This window comes from Sparassis crispa, assembly GCF_003851025.1.
Source record: "Sparassis crispa DNA, contig_000012F, whole genome shotgun sequence".
NCBI classification, from domain to species: Eukaryota; Fungi; Basidiomycota; class Agaricomycetes; order Polyporales; family Sparassidaceae; genus Sparassis; species Sparassis crispa.
The window spans coordinates 395524-415439 of record NW_020939759.1 but is presented as its reverse complement, the minus strand read 5'-3'; the positions used below and the strand labels follow the sequence as shown (position 1 = coordinate 415439).

Genomic DNA, 19916 nt, shown 5'->3' with positions numbered 1-19916 from the left:
AATATGTTCACGGCCATTTTTTAATTGGCCCTCCTTTCCTACTTCACACCGAATTTTGGCAGTTATGCGTTCAACTGTGGGGTGTGCTCACGAACGTAGCCAGTATTGTGGCCCCAAATCCTGCAGATATAAATAATGTACGAATCGCTACGTTGTGTATCTCACAAGTACTGCGAGTCATGCCGCTCTGATGCCTAAACTTTTTAAACTGAGACGTACGCCGTGGCGAATCGTTTCCAGGGTTTCCGCTTTTAGCAGGTGTTTAAGAACGATGAGATGGTGGCGGTATAAAGCTGGGAGTATCTTCACAAGCACAACCTCGTATATCTTCAGTCCAATTCAAGGCACATGAAGCACGATGCATTGGAATCTACGTCTCGACGGAACCTTCGGAGTTTGATTGCCTACTCGGACGTATTTGGGCTTTTCAGACGTCGCCGGTTATTAGAGCATGACATAAACATGCATGAGAAGAGCCATGGAAATAAACGGAGGCATAGATATCAATAAGTCTGAAGAGTGGAGCGATGGAGAAAATGTCATCGTGCATCGTAGTGAATAACCCACGCACCGAGTGGACATCAGGCCGACATAACACCCGAGCGAGTTGTGCCCACGAATGGACAAACTGCACAGCCAGCTTCGGATCAGGAAGGCCATTGGAAAACTCGAGATAAATATTTACGATTCTATTTCCGTGAGCTCGAGGAGAAACAAGGTCACAAGAATGTGAAAAAACCCTTGCTCTGGAAGTGTCTCGACGGGACTCAGCCGGGCAGCCGACGCACCGAAAGGCCATCAGCTGAGAGTGAGACGAAGATAAATTTTGCGCGGTGGAAGGTGGCGACACGAATGTTGATTTCTGTGAATGATGAGACATGGTGGAGAGATAAATGGACGAGGCAGGACCTGGAATGCGGAGACTGCCGGCCTGGGTCTGCTGCCATATATGGTAGGTGAGCATGGTTCGATGTCGGTTTTGATGAGCGTATAACAACTTTTCCCAGCGCTGTCCTGTACTCCACGACGCTCCCACTGCTCGTCTTTCATCTTAGAGCAGCAACGTCGACGGTAGCCATGTCCCTTAACTCAACCTTCGCAGAGCCTCTGGCGGGCTATCTCGCCCAGGCTCAAAACTACCTGCCTCCGACGCCTCGCCTTTTGGTCATTGGTCTCTTATATACCCCCATTGCCTTTGTCGTGTTGAACGTTCTATACCAATTGGTGAGTATTCATAGACGTCGACCAGAATTTTGCGCTGAACACAGAATGTCCCCAGCTACCTAGCTCTGGTTCGAAACCCCAAGTGGTGTTCCATTGGATACCGTGGTTTGGTTCTGCGGCTGCGTACGGCCAGGATCCCGTCAGCTTCTTCAAAGAGTGTCGAGAAAAGGTCTGCATACTATTTCTCACCCGTCGCTCTTTTGACACCGCGTTCAGTATGGAAATGTCTTCACGTTCATTCTCCTGGGCAAACGTGTCACAGTCGCGCTCGGTCCACAAGGAAATAACTTCGTGCTCGGTGGAAAGCACACAGTCCTTGCCGCTGAAGACGTTTACGGGGTACGTGAACACGTTTACACAATTTGGGCATCATTTCACGAATCGCGATTTAGCCTTTGACCACTCCCGTCTTCGGCAAGGACGTCGTTTATGACTGCCCCAACGAGTTGCTCATGGAACAAAAGAAGTTCGTGAAGTATTCCCTCACAATGGAGCGCTTCCGTTCGTACGTCGGCATGGTGGAAGACGAGATTGTGGAGTACTTCCGTACCGATCCACAGTTCCGAATTTACCAGATGAATGACATCAATGAGTGGGGCGCGTTCAAGCCCAACAAAGTCCTCGCGGAGATAACCATTCTGACTGCCTCGAGGACGCTGCAGGGCAAGGAGGTGCGGGACAACATGGACAAGGGATTCGCCGAGCTTTTCCACGACCTGGACAACGGCTTCACGCCGCTGCATTGGATGTTCCAGAACCTGCCTCTTCCTAGCTATCGCAAGAGGGATGCTGCACACGCGAAGATGAGTACGTTCTATGAACAGATTTTGCGCAATCGCAGAGCTACTGGCGAGGATGTATGTCATACCTTGCACTGCGTGCGGTGCACGCTCTGACGTTGCGCGTGCTAGCCCGATGATGTGATGTCTTCCCTAGCCAAGCAGCATTATCGTAGCGGTCGTGCACTCAAGGATCACGAGATAGCCCACATTATGATAGCCCTTCTTATGGCCGGACAGCACACCAGCTCCGCGTCGGGCACGTGGGCGATCCTGCGCTTGGCTGCTAACCCTGACGTTGCGTGAGTTACCATCATATCGCAATTTGTTCTGTCTATAACTCACTTTTTGTGGATTCAAGTGAGCAACTGTACCAAGAGCAAGTGAAGCTCTTGGCGACCCCCGACGGACGCTTCCGCGACATGACGTACGACGACCTACGCAGCCTGCCGATCCTCGACGCCGTCATCCGCGAGACGCTTCGCATACACACGCCAATCCACAGTATCATGCGCTTGGCGCACAGCGATATTCCGGTCCCGCAGTCACTCGCCGCACCTTCGGAGAACTCGGTGTACGTGGTCCCCAAGGGTGACATCGTACTCGCGTCGCCTGGCCTCAGCCAGATGGAGCCAAGCGTCTGGAAGGATGCGGATACATGGGACCCGTCTCGGTGGTACGACCAGGATGGCTTCGCGGCGCACGCGCAGAAGACGTACGACGAGGACACGAAGGTCGACTTTGGCTTTGGGCTTGTGAGTAAGGGCACGGATAGCCCGTACTTGCCCTTCGGTGCAGGCCGTCATCGGTGCATTGGCGAGCAGGTATGGTTTGGGCTTCTTGTTGCGGCAGGGCAGTTTTTGCTGATGTGCATTCTTTCTATAGTTTGCTTATCTCCAAATTGGCGTCCTGATCTCGACATTCGTGCGTCACCTCGAGCTGCGTCTGGAGGGAGAGTTCCCCAAGCCCGATTATAGCGTACGTCTTCATACGATCTACTCTTTCTATGCCCGTTTCCTGACACATACTTCTGTAGTCGATGATGGTATCGCCCTTCCCGTGCGAAGTCGCATACCGCCGGAGGAAACTGGAATGATCTATCTTCGAGGAACGCTCACAGGAGCAAATAGATATTTGGAAAGTACACTACACATTGAAAACACCTACCATAGATCGTAATTGCTCTTGGTTTTGCTGTGCACGGACCGTAGTAATCGTAGCTACTATACACGTGCATTGTTCACTGGGTCACCTCAAGGTTGGAACAGTACTTGGGCTATCAGCTGCCTAACATTGTGTCCGAAGTTATGTGCCTGTAGGAGAAGATGTTCGGAAGTATTTCAGAGGTGCCTGGTTGCGATGTTCGCAAGTTCGCATGTCTGTAGACACTGGGAAGGTATTTGATGTGTGGCTTCTGTGTGCGCTTTCGGCACGAGCGACACACCGGCGGACGAAAGACATCGGTAGATGACTGCGGAGGCAATAATGGTCTACGCCGTTAAATGTGATCCTCGGAACGCGCATACTTACATCCGGCTCCCTTGAACATACATGATCTGGCGAGCCACTGGAAGTGCCCAGCCAAGGAATGAAACTGTGAAAAACGGCGCCGAGTCCGTAAGGATGATCTACATTGGCGTCTTGGCCTTGCAAAGTGGCTCGTAAACCTGCCCCACCGCTGCTGGCCTGTCAAAGAGTCGAGGGGAAGATGATCCAACGTGTCTCTTTCTTGCAGTTGGAGACCTTCGCAAAGCAGCATATTACGGCGTAGTAAGCACTTTCCAATTTCTTGGATAGAGCGCACTATCGCCACTGAGACTGGCTACGCCAGTCAATTGACGACGCTGTCTATCATATGTTCTTCCAAGTCGCGGGGTGGACTCCAAGCCGGGCTTCCCTGTATGTACATCATTCGACACAGCAACTGAGACGAAGCCGACGAGCGCGGATCAGCGCTGCTCGACCTGAGGCAGCCTACCTTGTTATTCGTGTCTGAGAAGGTGGTCTCAGAGTCAATGGCAGGAGGCTCTCCGGGTCCGCTCCAGACACATGATGGGGCAGAGTGTTTCCCAGACGTTGCCGTGGATGCGGGGAAATCCTGTCAGGGTGGGACATTGAACTCCAGCGAAAAACGCATATTACGAGAATAAACCTAAATGCACCAGATCGCGGCATGACTTGTACTACCGCTGGAGGCCGCACCCGGTTGAACACGTACAGATGTCTTGCTTGCTTTCTTGATTTGACGCACTGAGCCTGTACCACGTCCCTTCTGAATAGCGTTCTGCTCTCTACTCGTCCCTGCCTGTCATTCTGATATTTCAACTTCCACTCCAACATTGAACATTGAAGTGAAGTTGAAGTAACAGAACGACCGAAAGGGATCCTCCAATTTCGGACGCTGAAGTAGTGTACATGCGGTCCCTGCGCGACGCATGCCAGTGAGGCAACAGTCTGAGAGGTAGGGCAAACTCGCCCCTTTTTGCACGCGAGTGGAGCAAAGAGCTACAAAACAGATAGACCTGGGTAAGGCTTTATCCTCCAGATGGAGTTTGGTCTCGTCGTAGACTCGGACGCACGTGAATTCCACTGTTGTACCTCAAGATATCTGGCTGGAGTTGGTACGGCTTCCGCTGTAACGCGGTACAATTCGTACGAGAGGACTCGGATGGTGACGACGTTAGCCGGAGGCCCGAAATCTCGCCCTCGGAACAAGCCAGACGTTGGCGAGAGCAATCCGATGCTTAGCGGGAGCATTCGGACAATCAGCTAGGGCAGTTGCGCTCGGCGTACGGTACATACCGGCTCTGCAGTGCGAGGCGTGCAGGCTGTGATCAGAGCTGCGTAAAGCAGATATTCTTCCAGCCGAGTTCGGCGTCGCTGACAATGGGCCGCTCATCGTTCCGTGTCATGAATCGTGTGCACAGAGCGATGGGCGCGGTGCTCGCGAAATCGCGACGTCAAATCGAGTTTGCAGCACCGCGGCTGGGGAGGTGTTCGGCTCCGAGAGCTCAGAATCATAAGAAGCAGCGCACGCGCATGTGCGCAGCGGGTAGTTCACAATGCATTAACTCGGATTTTAATCGTACGAGATATGTATATGCCTACGGGGAAAGAAATGATCAGCAGGTACGAATCGATAGAGCAGACACAGAATCATGATACGCATCGCAAATTCACACAGGCGGACTGCAGGCCTACGGATTTTCTAGCTGTTGTTAAAGAAACGGCGGTCTATACTAGAAACGAAGAACTAGGAGTCGGGTAACCGACCGGAACAACTAATATACATGACAGTCAGCCACGAAAGCCTACATCGGGACTGTGGAGGCGATCAGGAGAGTGCGCACAAGGGTAGGTATCTGCATGAGTAAGTAGAGATGTGGCTAAGATATGCATCGATGGTGTATGGATGACAAAGAGCGATGATGTGGGTTGGAGAGCTCTATTTGATGATAAGCAATGCGAATGCGTTGGGTCGGTCGGTGGCGGCGAGGCGAATGTCTTTGGGTGGGGGTCGTATTAGCGCGCTGAGTAGTGTCCGTCGAGACTTCGAGCAGGCGCGATCGGTAAAGCAGTATTCTGAGAGCGGAAGTCGTCCACCACCCGTGCAGACGCAGGCCGGCCTGGCGCGCAGCGCGCTGGTCACCGCGTCGGTGCCAGCGAGGACAGCGACAGCCCCTGTGCTAGCTCCGCCTTCCACGACACCCTCTTCACGGCCTCGGCATAGTCCACCCACTCCCGCCTCCGCTCCTTGCTCTCCAGCCAGTCCTTGTCGAGGTCGACGACGTCGAGTTCGTAGAAGTGGTAGGTCGACGACGCTGAGGGGATCGTTGTCACGAATCGAGTGATCTTGCCGCGCACGCCCGCTGCAAGGAAAATGCACAGGTAAGGCATGAGGAGACGGGCGAGAGGGGGAAGGAAGGGGTTAGGAAGGGGGACGGTGAACAGGGGATGGACAAAGGGTGAGACCTTCTTCCAAGGCTTCTCGTGAGGCTGCTGCTTCCAGCACCCCATCCGTAGGCTCCCATCCTCCTTTTGGCACTGATGCGTTGGCGACACGTCAAAGGCGGACAAACAGAAATTAGTCAGTACGATGTGCGTACGACTCGGGAGCCGGAATAAAAAATGGCAACGGTGGCACTCACAAACCCAATGCTCTGGTCTCTTCCGACTTGTAATGACAAGGACTTTGCCTTGCGAGCGTGCTATAGGAATAGCACAACAGACGACGCGTGGTGTTGACCGACCTTTGTTGCTCATGGCGAGAGTGGTGACGAGAAGAGAAAGAGGGGAGGAACGTCTGCGGAGCGGCGTTGCGAAACCGACGATGACGCGTACAGCCGAGTCTCAAACAAAAATACGTAGTCGAGATTGCCGTCGTTCGGGAACGTAATCCGTCAAGGCGACGGTGTGGTTAGGCAGATGAGTAAGGTACGCCCTTGGTGTGGTCCCGGTTCGGCGACAGCCTGCAAAGGAGTAGGGGAAAGAATGAGAAATGGAGCGGCGACGGTGCGGCGGGAGCAGCTCACTATTTGGATGGGCTCACAGAGGTCGGGGGAGGAGACGAAGGAGGCACACGACCTTCGTTGGCGAATAAGTAGGAAAGGTGATTACAGCAATGATATGTTACGGCCGACTGGGCTGAGTTTGTGATTGTTTTTTCGCGGAGGGAAAGGAGGCGACATGGCGTGTGGCGGCAACGGGAGCAGGCCAATCGCTTCACACACGTTCCTCGGCCAACTCGCCCCATCGCTCCCGCCGTACCTAGATCAACCAGCCGTCGCAATGCCGTCTCCTCCTCAAATTTCACAACTCGACCTCTAATCTTCCTCTCATCACTCTCCAGAATCACCTAGAAGCAATCCTATTTTCATGCCTTGAACCATCGATCCTAGCTCGACGCAATTATCTCAAATCTGCCCGAAGCGCCTCGCTGTACAGTACTTCTCGCAGATCTCGATGCACTCTGTATGTAACTCCCACGAAGATCCCATTACTTCATACATAGCACCAGTCGTCTATCTACCGAGGATCCTGCAGTTCATAGGACCGTCGGTGTCAGTCATACAAGCGAAATGAACAACAGTAAGAAGAGCATACCAGATGCCTCGCGATGACAGATTGCCACAGCCACTTCACACGGCACAAGAACAACGTCTACGTCAGAACTACTCGTTCCATCTGCAGAACCGCACAGCGCTCAGCATCCGATCTAACGCGTTTGAGCGTAAGGTGGTACTCACGCAACGAGAAACATGCACAAGACACCAAAGGCCATGGCCCCAAACTAGGCCAGCGCCCGCTGCAATCAGTCCACAGATTCACGAAGGCGTTGATGGGGAAATCGTGCTTGCCTCACGCAGTGCCTGCTTCCCGCTCTTGCTCTCTTCCAATAATCTATCACACGACACGCGGCATCAGTGCCGGCAGTGTGGACTCGACACAGTGGGTCGGAACATACGTAGGGAGCACAGCAACAGCCCCGATATACATGAACCCACCAGCGACGAAGGGTATCACCTGCGGAATCGCAACACGTTGCATATCACGAGTCGCATATTCCAAGGGAGCCGCTTACGAGATCTGCTAACTGGACGGTCGTCCCCAGCAGCCCAGCGGCGGCTTGTCGGATTGCAGCGCCAAGGTCCGACGGCTCAGCATCCACGTTGCCAGAAGCTGACAGGTTGTGGATTCCGACGCCCATGAATGTACTGCAAAGTAGATTAGCCACTTGTCAGCCACACCAGAATTTGGACACACTGACCCGACCTAACCGCAAGGGAATCGTCAGTAGGGTGTTTCATCAGAACGTAGGTAAAGAAGGTGAAGAGCCAAGAAATTGGCCGCAAAAGGCATAGAGCAGAAAACAGACGCACGAATGCCCCAACAGCAGTCAGAAATTGCGACTGCATAGCCTGCCGCTTCGTGAAGCCGCTCCGCACGAGTATGGAATAGTCGGCAATCTCGTGGGGAATTTCGTGCGCGAAGCAGGCTAGCGTGGTCGTGGCGCCAATGAGGGGGGAAGAATAGAAAGACGCGGCCATACTGGACGGAGCAACAGGTCAATAACGATATCGGATCATAAGACAGAGGGAAGACGTACGCGAGACCATCTGTGCTGCGATTATGGGCGGTTGCACGTATCAGCGTCCGGCAGAGATTAAAAAAAATTCGAAACATACATATTGTGAACAAAGTCACCAAATAAATTAAGGTACGCAGATAATTTAGATGACTGTTTAACTGCTTGTACAGGTTCCTCTGCGGATTTTGAGGGAGCGACGGCGTCTGACTTATCCATGCTGCGATTTCTGACTTCGCTCTCGGACATGGACAGTGACACGCTCGATGAGCGAGCTGGCTCATTTCCTGTTGACTTTTCGCCGTAGGAATGATTGTGAGAGTGTCCGGAGTGGTCGTCTTCACTCCCCAGAACACGTAGGGTCTTCTCCATAACAAAGAAGGAAGCGAAGCCTACGAAAATACCAAGGCTGCACAAGAGTAGATGTTAATGGTAGTCCTCGCTGTAGAGGGATGGTGGATTACCCGATCAGAATATTTCTCTTCTCTTCGACCATGACGAAATGAACGTTGTTGTCCTGGTGCTCTCCCATGAACGAGTGTGGAACGAGATGCAGGAATACGTCGGAAAGAAGGCCTCCCGTCTACGTACAAACGGAAAACGAGGACCTCAGCTTCTGCGCGGCAATACATATAGCCAGGGGATCCTACAGCGAAAGCCGTCATGGTATTCAGGGTATTAGGGTTGATCTGTGCCGGAATAAACGCAAGGATGAAATTTGGGACTCTGAGACAGAGGCGCGAGTCAGCCACGCCGCGTCTGTACGCGGCAGTCCATGAACAATACCGACGAGCTGATGTAGAACGTCCCTAGAACTAGCGGTCCGCGTTGCCATCCGCGCGAAAAATAAGTTCAGACGTCAGCGGCACGTTCGTCTGAAGCGTTGGAATGCGGCACACCAGAATTCCACCCAGGACCGAAGGGGAATAGCCACGCGAAGACCTGCCGCATAACGGGAGATTGCAACGCCTCGAGTTCGACCTTGAGGGCACTGAGTTGCTGTATAGGTGCGCATTTCTGGATCTCCGAGGCCTGGTGGGACGCAAAAGACGTGAGCGAACACCTTCACACGTCACACGTGCGTTGCCCGAGGCAGGCCAGGACTTACCGAGATTACTTGACGAACTTTTGTCGTGTCTGGGACGACGGTGGTCCCCACTGCGAGACTAGCGACGGCGGTGAGCAAAAGGAGTGTTCGGCGACATGAATTCGAGTTCAAGACAGCCATGTGGTCAAGGTTGCGGGATGGTTTGCGGAGGGATCGCAAACACGCGGGCGCTAGTCTCCGTTGCTGACTATATATGGCTATGGATGACAGTCGATCCATATCTAGTATATAGTCTGCATCAAGTCGCGTCGATTTACAGGCCTCCCCTCTTACGCCCAAAAAGGAAATAACAACTGCAGCTGTGCACACGAATTTAGAAGCTGGAAGGACAACGACAGCCCGGATGGCTGATATTCAACATAAGAGCTCAAGATATATCCTTCAGAATCCTTGCCTGTTATTTCAGGAATGTTCTCTGGAGGCACTGATAAAGAGAAGAGGTGCAGATGACCATTTCACTACAAGACTGTGCAGCATGGCCTGTTCCCAGCCTTCCTTGCTACAAACTGTACTAGAAGTATGTTTTGTAGTAACTCAGGTCCTAAAAACACAGCATCATTAGCCTAGCTACCTGTTCTTCCCTGCAGGAAGAGGAGAAATGCATTGGACATCGCGACGCGTACACAGAATCACGGTTGCACGTGATGCGGCAACTTCCGTAAGGTGGGAGACCGCCAAAAATACGCTAGTTGACCAAGACTAGCGGGCGCACGTGGCATCATGAGACGCGTTACGCGTTATGGTTCGCGTCGCATTCGCTCACCTTTCTTGTCGATTTCTCCCCCATTTACCCTCCGTTCATTCGTCAGAAAATATGTATCCAACACCTGAGGATGAAGCAGTAATTCGCGCAGCCGACGAGCTCATGATAAAAACCATGGCAAGATATGATCCCTCTCACGACGCTTACCACGGTCAGTCTCTCTATTCTACAGGTCGTGTATACACTGAAGGTGATCCAATCACATGTAGTCCAACGTGTCAGGAAAACTGCATTACACCTAGCGCGCGCGCTGTCCTTGTCTGAGGTCGGTAGAAAGCCCGATCTCCTCACCGTCGAGCTCTCCGCGCTTCTGCACGACGTGCTGGACAAGAAGTACGTGTCTGCAGCGGAGGCGGCAGACCCGTACGCGTTTTTCCGTCCGTTCTTTGACTTTGTTGCCTCAACGCATGGTGTGGATCTCGTGAAAGACGGCCGCGCGCGTGAGATTGCGAAAATCGTAGACAACGTCTCATGGAGCACAGAAAAAAAGTTGCGCGAAGCTGGTTTGCTCGGGGAGTGGCATCGCGATTGCATCGAGTTGCATTGCGTGCAGGATGCTGATCGTCTGGACGCGATAGGAGCCTTCGGTGCGTGTACACGCTTTGTGGTTTCTGTGTGAGATGCCATGCCACTGACCCTTCACCGATGCCAGGCATTCTTCGATGTGCGGCTTATAGCACGGTGATGAATCGGTAATTAATGTCCTCGTGTGGAAAATGCGATCACTCGTCTGATGTTATGTCTTCCAGCCCGCTGCATATACCACATGACGATTCAGCGTATTCTTCGTGTGCGATAGAGCACTTCCACGAGAAGCTCTTGCACATCCGGGAAAGACTCAAGACGGAGCCAGGCAAGGAACTCGCTGAGAAGAGACATCAGCTGGTGGGTATTATTTCGTCTCTTTGTCACCACACTCACCTGGTCCGTGCAGATGCTGGACTTTTTGCAAGCCGTAGACGAGGAATACTACGTAGAGCGATAACTTGTTATCCACCATACGAGATACCCGTCCTATTGCTCAACATTTTCAGGAATAATATATTGCAGAACAGTTGAATGGGTTAAATTCGCCCGTGAGTTCACTAACCTGTACAGCGGGAGTTTCTAGTCCCAAACCTTCTCCGACATCCGCCAACGTCCAGGGCATCCGCAGCATATCAATGTATGCTGATTGTGCGTGCCGTGGGTCTTGCACGGATCTCGAGGCACATTCCGAACACTTCTGCCCCCACACACCCAGCGTTTGCTCATCGATTCATCTGCCAAACCCATCGGTGCAAACAGTGCCGGAAGTCGAGTCAGAGGGATGTATACAGCGAGATGTTTCACTTCTTATTGATTCCCGATACGCGGGCAATTCACAGCCCGACTTCTGACGTTCGACACGCCCTGAGGCAGGTGCGTCCTCTCATTGGATTGATGTCAATGTTCTGCACGACCCTGCTCGGGAATCATGTCCCGTGGATCCGCATCTGATGCCAGAACGCGTGCACAAAACATACACACATAGATTGAAAATCGTGGCGAAGTCATACTTATTTTTGTTAGAACAAAATGAAGGAGGCGGAACTTCGCACAACAGGGTGACCATGGAAGAAAACATGAAAGCAGTACGCGTATTAACGGAACGATAAGCCAGAGAATGCAGGCCGAAGGAAAAGGTAAGACCCAGGCGTGAGAGTGGTGAAAGGGCGATGTGATAATTATGCGGAAAGAGACATTTTCGTCCAAGCCTCCATCTGCGGCATGCAGCTCATCACGACTCCAGCGACCTCCATCGCCATACCTTGGAACGCCTCGCTGATGTCCTCAATGTCTTCCATCCTCCGCAGACTTTCCATCAACAAGTCGTTGAGCTCTGACCGATATGCTGATTGAGATGGCAGTATCTGCTCTTGGTGAGTTCCCGCTTCGCATCGATGTTTGTGGCTTCTGTTCCAGTCGGCCACTTGGCAGGTTGAACTGCAGTGAAGAAATCATCGGTCTTCGTGGAGAGAAAGGATCAGTAGGGCGACTTACGCGCTTCCATGCTCCGGCACCTCTACACCATCGCATTTCTCACAATCTGCGGCTTCACAGTGCTTGAACGCTGGCCTACCATCGATACCAACCTTGGACACCTTGTCGGCATCAACGACAGCGCGTTCGTCTGCGCCGGTCGGTATGTAGTCGTCGACTCCGTCATTACATTGTTTCGTCAATTTCTCGCATTCAATCTTCGGGAGCCGGTGTTCGAAGAGGCCTGCCCGCAGCCAGAGCACCAAAGGTCAGAAACAGGTGAGTAGTTCTATAACGATGAGCACTTACGTTGCTGCAGATGACAACCTCTGCATAGCGTAGATATACGCGGGTTCTGATGTGCCCCCAATAATTTCTCGGTTATAAATTCTTTGTGACACGAGGCAGCAGCATAAACGGCGGGTGTGAATATCAGATCACGGATTTCCACAGATTTCATCTAAGTCTGGCACCTGGCGAGGACGTCGAAGAGGCTGCGATCGTCATCGTGATGCAGCCAGCGGAGAATAATGCCTTTGTCTGGATCATCTGCATTTCCTCCGACCACTCCTCACGCATCTGGATATCACTTCTGGAGCAGCATCGGCCGTAGGTCTCGCGCGACCGGCATTTGCATAGGAATGCAGGGGGGTAAGGAACGGGGCCCGCGTCGTGGCATTGCGACTAATATTTGTTGGACCAACAGAGACAGAAACGCGGAGGACGTGATTTTAGGGAGGTTAGCAACCTTGAGCGCACCAAAGCAACGGTGGTCCGCGGCATCAAGAAAGGATTCCACATTCAATTGACCTGGTAAGTGAGGATCTGCCCCGTACTGGAGGAGAAGCTCGACGAGCGGCCAGTAGTGTCTTTCAGGCAATGGCTAACGGTGTCAAAGTCCCATCTAACGTATTGGGGTCGCCATGTTGCTGAAGCAACATCGCTGCGATGGAAGCACATCGCCAGGCCCCATGCTGAGTGTCAGTAGCCTGGATCGCTGATTGTGACTGTTGGAGCTCTAACTACCTCCATTGTCACAGAAAATTCAGTCTCATGATTATTCATGATCAGTACGTTCTGCAGGAACACCTGACATGCAGTAAACAAGGGCGTTTTGCCCTCGCGACATGACTGTCGATACCGATTCCAAGGCGACCACATTCGTAGGCAAGACGGGTGTCCCCGCTTGAGGGGTGAATTATTCAGCGATGATCTGGGTGGACAGCAGGTGAATGATGGAAATAAATGCCCATGAAAAAAGGGTGAAAGCGGTCATACTTAGGGTAATTTCCACCCTGTAATTTCATCCAGAGAATCGGTTGACCTGACGTTGCTTGGGTGAATCCTACACATATATTCGGTGACATTCATCAAAAGGCTGAGTGACATTCAGGGTGACTTTCATCTGCTCTGACCTTCACAGTGCATCTCATTCAATGCACTATAAGATTGATGTGTGAGCCCTTGCAAAGGTAGCCTTCAATTTGGCACTTACATTTGATACTCCTGAGGTGAGGACTTGTCACTGTGAAGCACCTCTGTGGCAGCAACCTCCGCCTCTTTTCGAGCAACCTTCTTAAACTGTACAGCAGCTTCAATCTTGGCCTTCACTGCTTTGGTCTTATTTTCAAATGCTGTCTACATATAGCTCTTCATGAGGGCAAGTATCTCAGACCTAGACAGCTTATGACCAGTGAGCGCCTTCTTCTCCTTGATGATTGACTTCACCTTCTTAGCGTAATATCTGTGCAAGTATGCCTCTATAAGCTGAGGAAGTCGTGTGTTGTTCTTCATCAAGATATTGTTCAATAAGGTAGTCTATTTGATGGTGACATTGCGCAGTGGTGCCTCTTGCTGTTCAGGTTATTATACCGATTTTTGATCTGCTAAGTTGCATCAGAACCAGGAAAAGAGATAATAAATGCAGGACTCACCCTATTTCACTTCATCTTTGCCTCCCCCAATAGGTCTTCCTCATCTGCCATCAGCACATCTTCCTTATCACAAGATGGGAACAACTGTTTACACTGCGAGAATTGCTCATGCCATTCTTTGCAGAGCATGAGCAGCATGTCCCTGGACTTACCCTGCTCTTGGGTTTGTCAGAACTGTGGCTGCTGTGCTTGGAGCCACTCAAGTTTCTCTGAAGTTGCCCACAGTTTTGGAGCATTCACTAACCACATAAGTTAGCACAACATTGACCAGAAGCTATCTTGCCTATCTGCCTACCTGAGGGGTGGTAAAGGTGAGGTAGTCTCGCTAAGTCACCAGACATTATCTGGCCAGAGCATCACTTCATTATCGTTCGATGGCCCTTAGGTGTTTGTAGTGCCCATGTCACTGACAGATCTCTCTTCAAAGCTCTTCAGACTTGTCCTCATCTCCCCTCAACTTGTCCTCATCTCTCTGCAACTTGTCATCATCTCTCTCTGCTTGGTTTGAGCTTATCGTCCAGTCAAATGTGCTCTTTCCCCGACTTGTTCTCATCTCTCCCTGCTTGGTTCAAGCTTATTGTCCAGTTGTATATGCATTCCTAGATTCTGGAGTTTCATAAACTTAGTGGTGTTCATCAATCTCTGATATCATATCATATTTCCCCTGTTTTGGTCTCACTCACATCTCACTCTAAAGCTCTCCCTCCTCCCACAATGACTGATCAATCACATGGGGCTGACTCCACACATCGGGCACCCTGCAATTGGGCTGAACTCATTGCTTTTCTTGAGGCGGCCCTTGTATCGGCCAGGTTATAACAGAATAAGTTGACTCCTCCATCTCGATGTCATTGTTAGACTAACCATCTTCCATTGTCGACTACAGGTCAAGCCTGTGCTAGTTGCAAGCTACTTCAGAGAGGTTAGTGCTCTTTTTATAACTGTCCTTGCCTTCCGTCATCCACTTACCTTACATACTAGATACCCTCACACCAGCTGGTCCTGTGATTGCTAGACCTCTGCATGTGCTCGTACTTATGCCCATGGTTGCTCCCACTGGCTGGGCTGCCACTGCACCTGTGACTGATTATCAACTCCTGTCCTTATATCTTAATCCTCTGCACATTACCTACAACTTTGATGCTGAAGCACAAGGCTTTCATCTCTACCCTTGTCCTACACCAACATTGGCACTTTAGTATCTGCTTAGTGTAATGTGTGCAGATGCTGTCACATCACGTGCAATGTTTTTTATCAATATTTTACAAACGACTTGCACCTCATCTTGTCTTTAGAAGGATTACAGAAAACTTGCCTGCTAAGAATAGTGGTTTGTGCATGAAATTTCTGTCGCTCATTGTCTTTATGGCACCAGAGTATCTTAAGCTTCCATTGCTTGTTAAATGGGTTTTACGACTATCTGGTTTCCTTGCAAACCTCATTTTACCTTGGACACAAAAGTACGTGTCTCTTCTCCACAATAAGGATATTGTATTTTAAGTGTGGAGTGATTGAAACACACAATTTGTGTCTCACGTAAAGATTCTATCCTATATAGGGAGATATTGTGATCTCATCTATCAGCACATACATCACATTTGCCTCTCTTTATGGTCACTTGACATAGGCAATCCCCTCGTTCGCATCAGCGTAAGATCCTGCTTAGTTCCCTTCCTCCTATTTCTACAATCGTCATTCATCTGCTAAGCAGATGTTCAATGGACTTCACTTGTTGAGGATTAGATGACGATGAAGAATACAAAATGAAGATGCTGAGTTTGATCAAAGCATAGAGAATTTTGTTTGTATCTTTTCATTATTATTGTTGGTTGTACTTTTAGTTACAGTGCTCAGTAGGATGTTTGTAACCATCAAAATGCTCTATTGATTCTATTTGTTATTTGCTGTATAAATAAGTACAACAATGGCCTAGCTATTATTTCTATTTATTTATTATTCTAAGACAATAGCCTACTATTCGTAACACTAAGAACTATTGTTCCTATTAATTCAAGTGGCTATTATTCTTATTGATTTACTTAGTTATTGTTTATATTCACTATTATTTCTTTTGAACCTTCTGGCTATTGAACATTTTTTAAGTATATTTTATAAACAATCTATTGTTATATAGGCACTTGTTCATTCTTCTATTATTTTTTTCTGTTGTTCCTGTCTATTATGCTTTGAATCCTATTTTTCCCACAAGTTTTAGTATATAAAGACCCTTGTTATGGGGAACCCAAGGGGCGACCAGCCCCATGCTGACCTTCTGGAGGCCCAAGTCATCAATGCCAACTGGCCCTGTTGGGGAGTGGCGCAAGACTCAAGTGTTTGCCCAAGGGTAAGCACAAGGCCGTATAGGTCTAAGAATGGGTAGGTTCAGATTAGAGAATCTGACTACTACATGCCATGTATATATATAAGTACATACAATGTAATACAATGGCCGTTATTAGTCCGTCTTATCAGTACAAGGTCAGACGCACACCATGAGGTATAGGTGCATCATTGATAAGTGTTATAATGTGGCTGTAAGGTCGAGTCGACTATATGTACCAAGGTTTAGGGTCAGCAGTACCTAGACTAGGTCGAGGTCAATGACATCATGGTCTAGAGGTGCGACATCAGATCACGTGATATATAAAGGTCTAGCCTCTAGGTGAGGCATTGACATTGCAGTGGTGTGCTGTGAGAATGTTCCAACTTGGGCTGGAGCCCATTCGCGTGGGCCATGCCAGGGACCGTTGTAACAGCCTTTGCTTGAAATAAGAACATAATTTTATCAAGAAGTGATTGAATCAAGCAGTCAAGCAATCAAGTACTACTTAGTCAAGTAGTAAAGTCTCTGTCTAAGCCACTAGTAGTTTATAAGTACATACTGTTGTACTTACTGAAATACAAAGTCTATTGCACAAGTCTCTAAGTCTTAAGGTCTAATATTGGAGTCTGTGTACTCATATCAGTCAACTCTACTGAAGTTAGTATTTTATCCAAGAAGGGTATTGTACTACTTTGTTCTTATTCCTAACACTTAATTTACTTCAGTAACAACTGGGATATAATTTAACTGAAGACCAGTCCAATTATCTCAGGATTTGTGGAGATTTGAAGTCTTGCTTAATGTCAGACATTTTTATTAAATCACCCAAGTTGTGCACCAATGTGAGACTGTAGCAAAGCAATATAAAAAGATAGTTCATTCAAACTTGGGTCCTATAAGAATAGATCAAGTACAGACTGGCTGGATCCAAATTTTGCCAGATGCTTTGAGCATGTTTGTTCTAACTGTAATGGTACATTGTTTTATAATCTAAAACATGAGTCTTTGTCAAATTTTCAGTGTTTTATCACTAACAGTCTGCAGATTAACTGAAAATCTGAGTTAGAATTGCAGGATCAGAAGTATAGAATTTGTGGTATAGTTTATTATAGTAGATTCCACTTTACTGCATGTATTATTACAAAGACTGAAAGTGTCTAGTTTAGTGATGAGGTTACAACTGGGCAGACTTGTATACTAGAGGGATAATTAGTGAGTATGGATTCAATAGCACTGACAAAGTGTAGATCAAAGGTTAGTTCTGTTGTAGTATATGTTAAAACATGACTGTATTAGATTGTAACATAGCAAAATGTATGTTTAATTATTAAAATGTACAACTGTAATACTTTTGAATGATAAGTGCAAAAAAAGAGAGTACATACATATATTAGAAGTGTAGGTATTATAGATATTAAAATTAGAAATTGTTCTTGCCATACATTAGCATCAGCTCACTCCAAGCAAGTTTTATAATGATCTATTTAACACTCAGCCATCTTTATGGGTGGACAGCTGAGCCAGCAGATCAAGATGTGAAATGTGTGTGCTCATGCAGTTATGCACAAGCTTGTAACAGAAAATAATTAAGTGTCATCTTTAATGTGAAACTCAGCATACTCAACCCTTTTTGCTATGACCAAGTACAACTGCATTGATGCTTTCAGGCACTATCACAAATATCAGCTTGTGTGAATTTTGTGATGGCCTGAGGAGCTGGTAGGGTGGGGTAAGAAATATGATGACCATTAAAGTCAAAGATGAAGATACTGGCATAGATTTGTACTAGTGTGACAACTCCTAATGTTATTGAACTATAATTATTATTATTACAAGTGATCTTGGTGGTGTGATGTACATTTTGAGAAACAAGTTTTATATATGAGAGTCATTAAAGTCGACAAATTTACATGTTTGTATTGGCATCTAAGGACTATAGATGTTCTTTTACAAACTCCAGTAATGCTTTATACATGAATGGAAAAACAATAACAGATGCAAAAGTGGTCGATAAAATGGTGAAAAATACATGACTCAGATAGTCAAAACTAAAGAAAATAAAATTTGACTCTCTGATTACAAATCTCTGATATCATCAGTTATTTCGTGCCTGCAGTGCGTTGTCTCATCGCTCTCTCCTCTTCATTACTTCTCATCTCATGGCTGACCTCCATGGCGAATCTCCATGCATGCTTGCAAACAGTCTAGAGACATGGCCTAAATGAATTTTTTGTGAGCTTAGAGTGCAAAGAGCCTCACTATGATAAAGAAATAATGATCTTGACCTTGACATTTATGTAAGATGCACAATGCAGTTTCATGAATTATTTCAAACACTTAGTCCTCACAGGTAAGCCAGTCCAATTCATGCAATTATTATGTCCATGCAAAGTCACTGCACAAGCCGTTGCTACCCTGCCTCTGATTCTGATCCTGTGCTATGAGAAGCATGTTTACGAAATTTAGCATGACATCAGTCACTTTTCCTACAACAGCCCAGCTCTTACTCGCTTGTGGAGAGCCTGCGACAGCAGAGAATAGATGGTGCTCAGCAATGAACTGCTCAACCTGTGGGATATTTTGGTTTATACAACTTCCACATCCATAATATGCAGAAGATCATCATTAGTACAGTCATGAAACAGAGTGGATATATGACATCATGCAGAATGAGCTGCATGATGTAGGTCTGACATTTAATGTTTAAATATACTCAGTATCATCAGTTTAACAATAAAGTTGGTCACATATGATACACTATAATATAAAAATCCTGTTGGAGTTCAGGATTCATTCTAGAGAACATGTGTATCACTGTGGCTATATGAGTTTATGATACCTGGTAGTTCACATCTAGTATGTTTTTCGTATAGAAAGACTGATCAGCTTTCTTGAACTTAAGGTGAAAACTTAGTTAAATGCTAGTTTCTATGGCATATCACTCACCTGAAATGCATCTTACAGGGGTGTCTTGTGCTTCAACAGCTCTGCCAGGATTACTGGCTCAAATGTGATAAGGTTTATGTGAATGCAAACAATGTACCTTGCGAGTCTGCATATTTATAGAGGCAAATGAACAACTGACAAAGAAGAGTTTTATATCAGCTAATATGACCAATTGAGTTTTGCAGAAGCTTATGATATCTTAGACTTGTTAGGTAGCAATAGATTTAGTGATATTATCAGCTGCGGCAATGACTTTCTGTTTATTAAAACTTGTGATGGTATTAATATGTCAATACACATGAGAATCCTTGAAAATAATACATATAGACTCACAGTTGAAAAATATTATTGTCATGATGTTGAGGATTACTTTTAGATGACTTAGAAACATTATTAGAATGTCCTGCAATATTTCTAAGAATAAAGGCTTTCTCAGTATCTGTCATAATGAATAAGAATAATGCAATACACTGTGACTGTTCCACAGCCAACGTCATAAAATCAGGTGCTACAAGTGTCAGGTTCCTTATAGTAGTATTAGCTCCACCTAGCTTAGATTGTCTCTCCATTTTTATCCTGAAGGGTGCTGTTATATATAGAAGAATATTTCATAGTTAACAGAGCTATGGCTACTAGTGAGAATAACATACAAATTTTGAACTTGATGCTAATATCTGAGCGCAGGGCAGATAAAGGTGAAGGACACCATTTCCTTGCATACTTAGATATATGATATGCCTGTGTGTCTGGGTG

General features: G+C 47.8%; 5 protein-coding genes across 5 annotated transcripts; 2 read left to right on the top strand and 3 right to left on the bottom strand.

Moving 5' to 3' along the window:
• Window positions 1-852: 852 nt before the first annotated feature.
• On the top strand, window positions 853-3099 carry SCP_1301430 (Lanosterol 14-alpha demethylase; the record flags this gene model as incomplete). The annotated part of the gene is made up of 9 exons (XM_027763440.1): window positions 853-956; window positions 1008-1224; window positions 1280-1393; window positions 1441-1563; window positions 1617-2081; window positions 2136-2305; window positions 2365-2827; window positions 2889-2981; window positions 3040-3099. 9 exons carry the CDS (start codon window positions 853-855, stop codon window positions 3097-3099), a joined length of 1809 nt encoding a protein of 602 aa, XP_027619241.1.
• A 755-nt stretch (window positions 3100-3854) lies between these two features.
• On the bottom strand, window positions 3855-4902 carry SCP_1301420 (hypothetical protein; the record flags this gene model as incomplete). The annotated part of the gene is made up of 4 exons (XM_027763439.1): window positions 3855-3900; window positions 3982-4508; window positions 4583-4746; window positions 4806-4902. The coding sequence occupies 4 exons, from the start codon at window positions 4900-4902 to the stop codon at window positions 3855-3857; spliced, it is 834 nt and encodes a 277-aa protein (XP_027619240.1).
• A 746-nt stretch (window positions 4903-5648) lies between these two features.
• SCP_1301410 (hypothetical protein) lies at window positions 5649-6266 on the bottom strand (the record flags this gene model as incomplete). Its single annotated transcript, XM_027763438.1, has 3 exons — window positions 5649-5872; window positions 5976-6047; window positions 6152-6266. The coding sequence occupies 3 exons, from the start codon at window positions 6264-6266 to the stop codon at window positions 5649-5651; spliced, it is 411 nt and encodes a 136-aa protein (XP_027619239.1).
• Window positions 6267-7174: 908 nt separating this feature from the next.
• SCP_1301400 (Zinc/iron permease) lies at window positions 7175-9316 on the bottom strand (the record flags this gene model as incomplete). Its single annotated transcript, XM_027763437.1, has 14 exons — window positions 7175-7187; window positions 7250-7293; window positions 7361-7403; window positions 7468-7526; window positions 7585-7717; window positions 7771-7775; window positions 7883-8051; window positions 8110-8124; window positions 8189-8497; window positions 8553-8671; window positions 8739-8814; window positions 8879-8903; window positions 8988-9120; window positions 9197-9316. 14 exons carry the CDS (start codon window positions 9314-9316, stop codon window positions 7175-7177), a joined length of 1263 nt encoding a protein of 420 aa, XP_027619238.1.
• A 694-nt stretch (window positions 9317-10010) lies between these two features.
• SCP_1301390 (Uncharacterized protein) lies at window positions 10011-10944 on the top strand (the record flags this gene model as incomplete). The annotated part of the gene is made up of 5 exons (XM_027763436.1): window positions 10011-10110; window positions 10169-10546; window positions 10612-10651; window positions 10709-10844; window positions 10894-10944. The coding sequence occupies 5 exons, from the start codon at window positions 10011-10013 to the stop codon at window positions 10942-10944; spliced, it is 705 nt and encodes a 234-aa protein (XP_027619237.1).
• Window positions 10945-19916: the final 8972 nt, after the last annotated feature.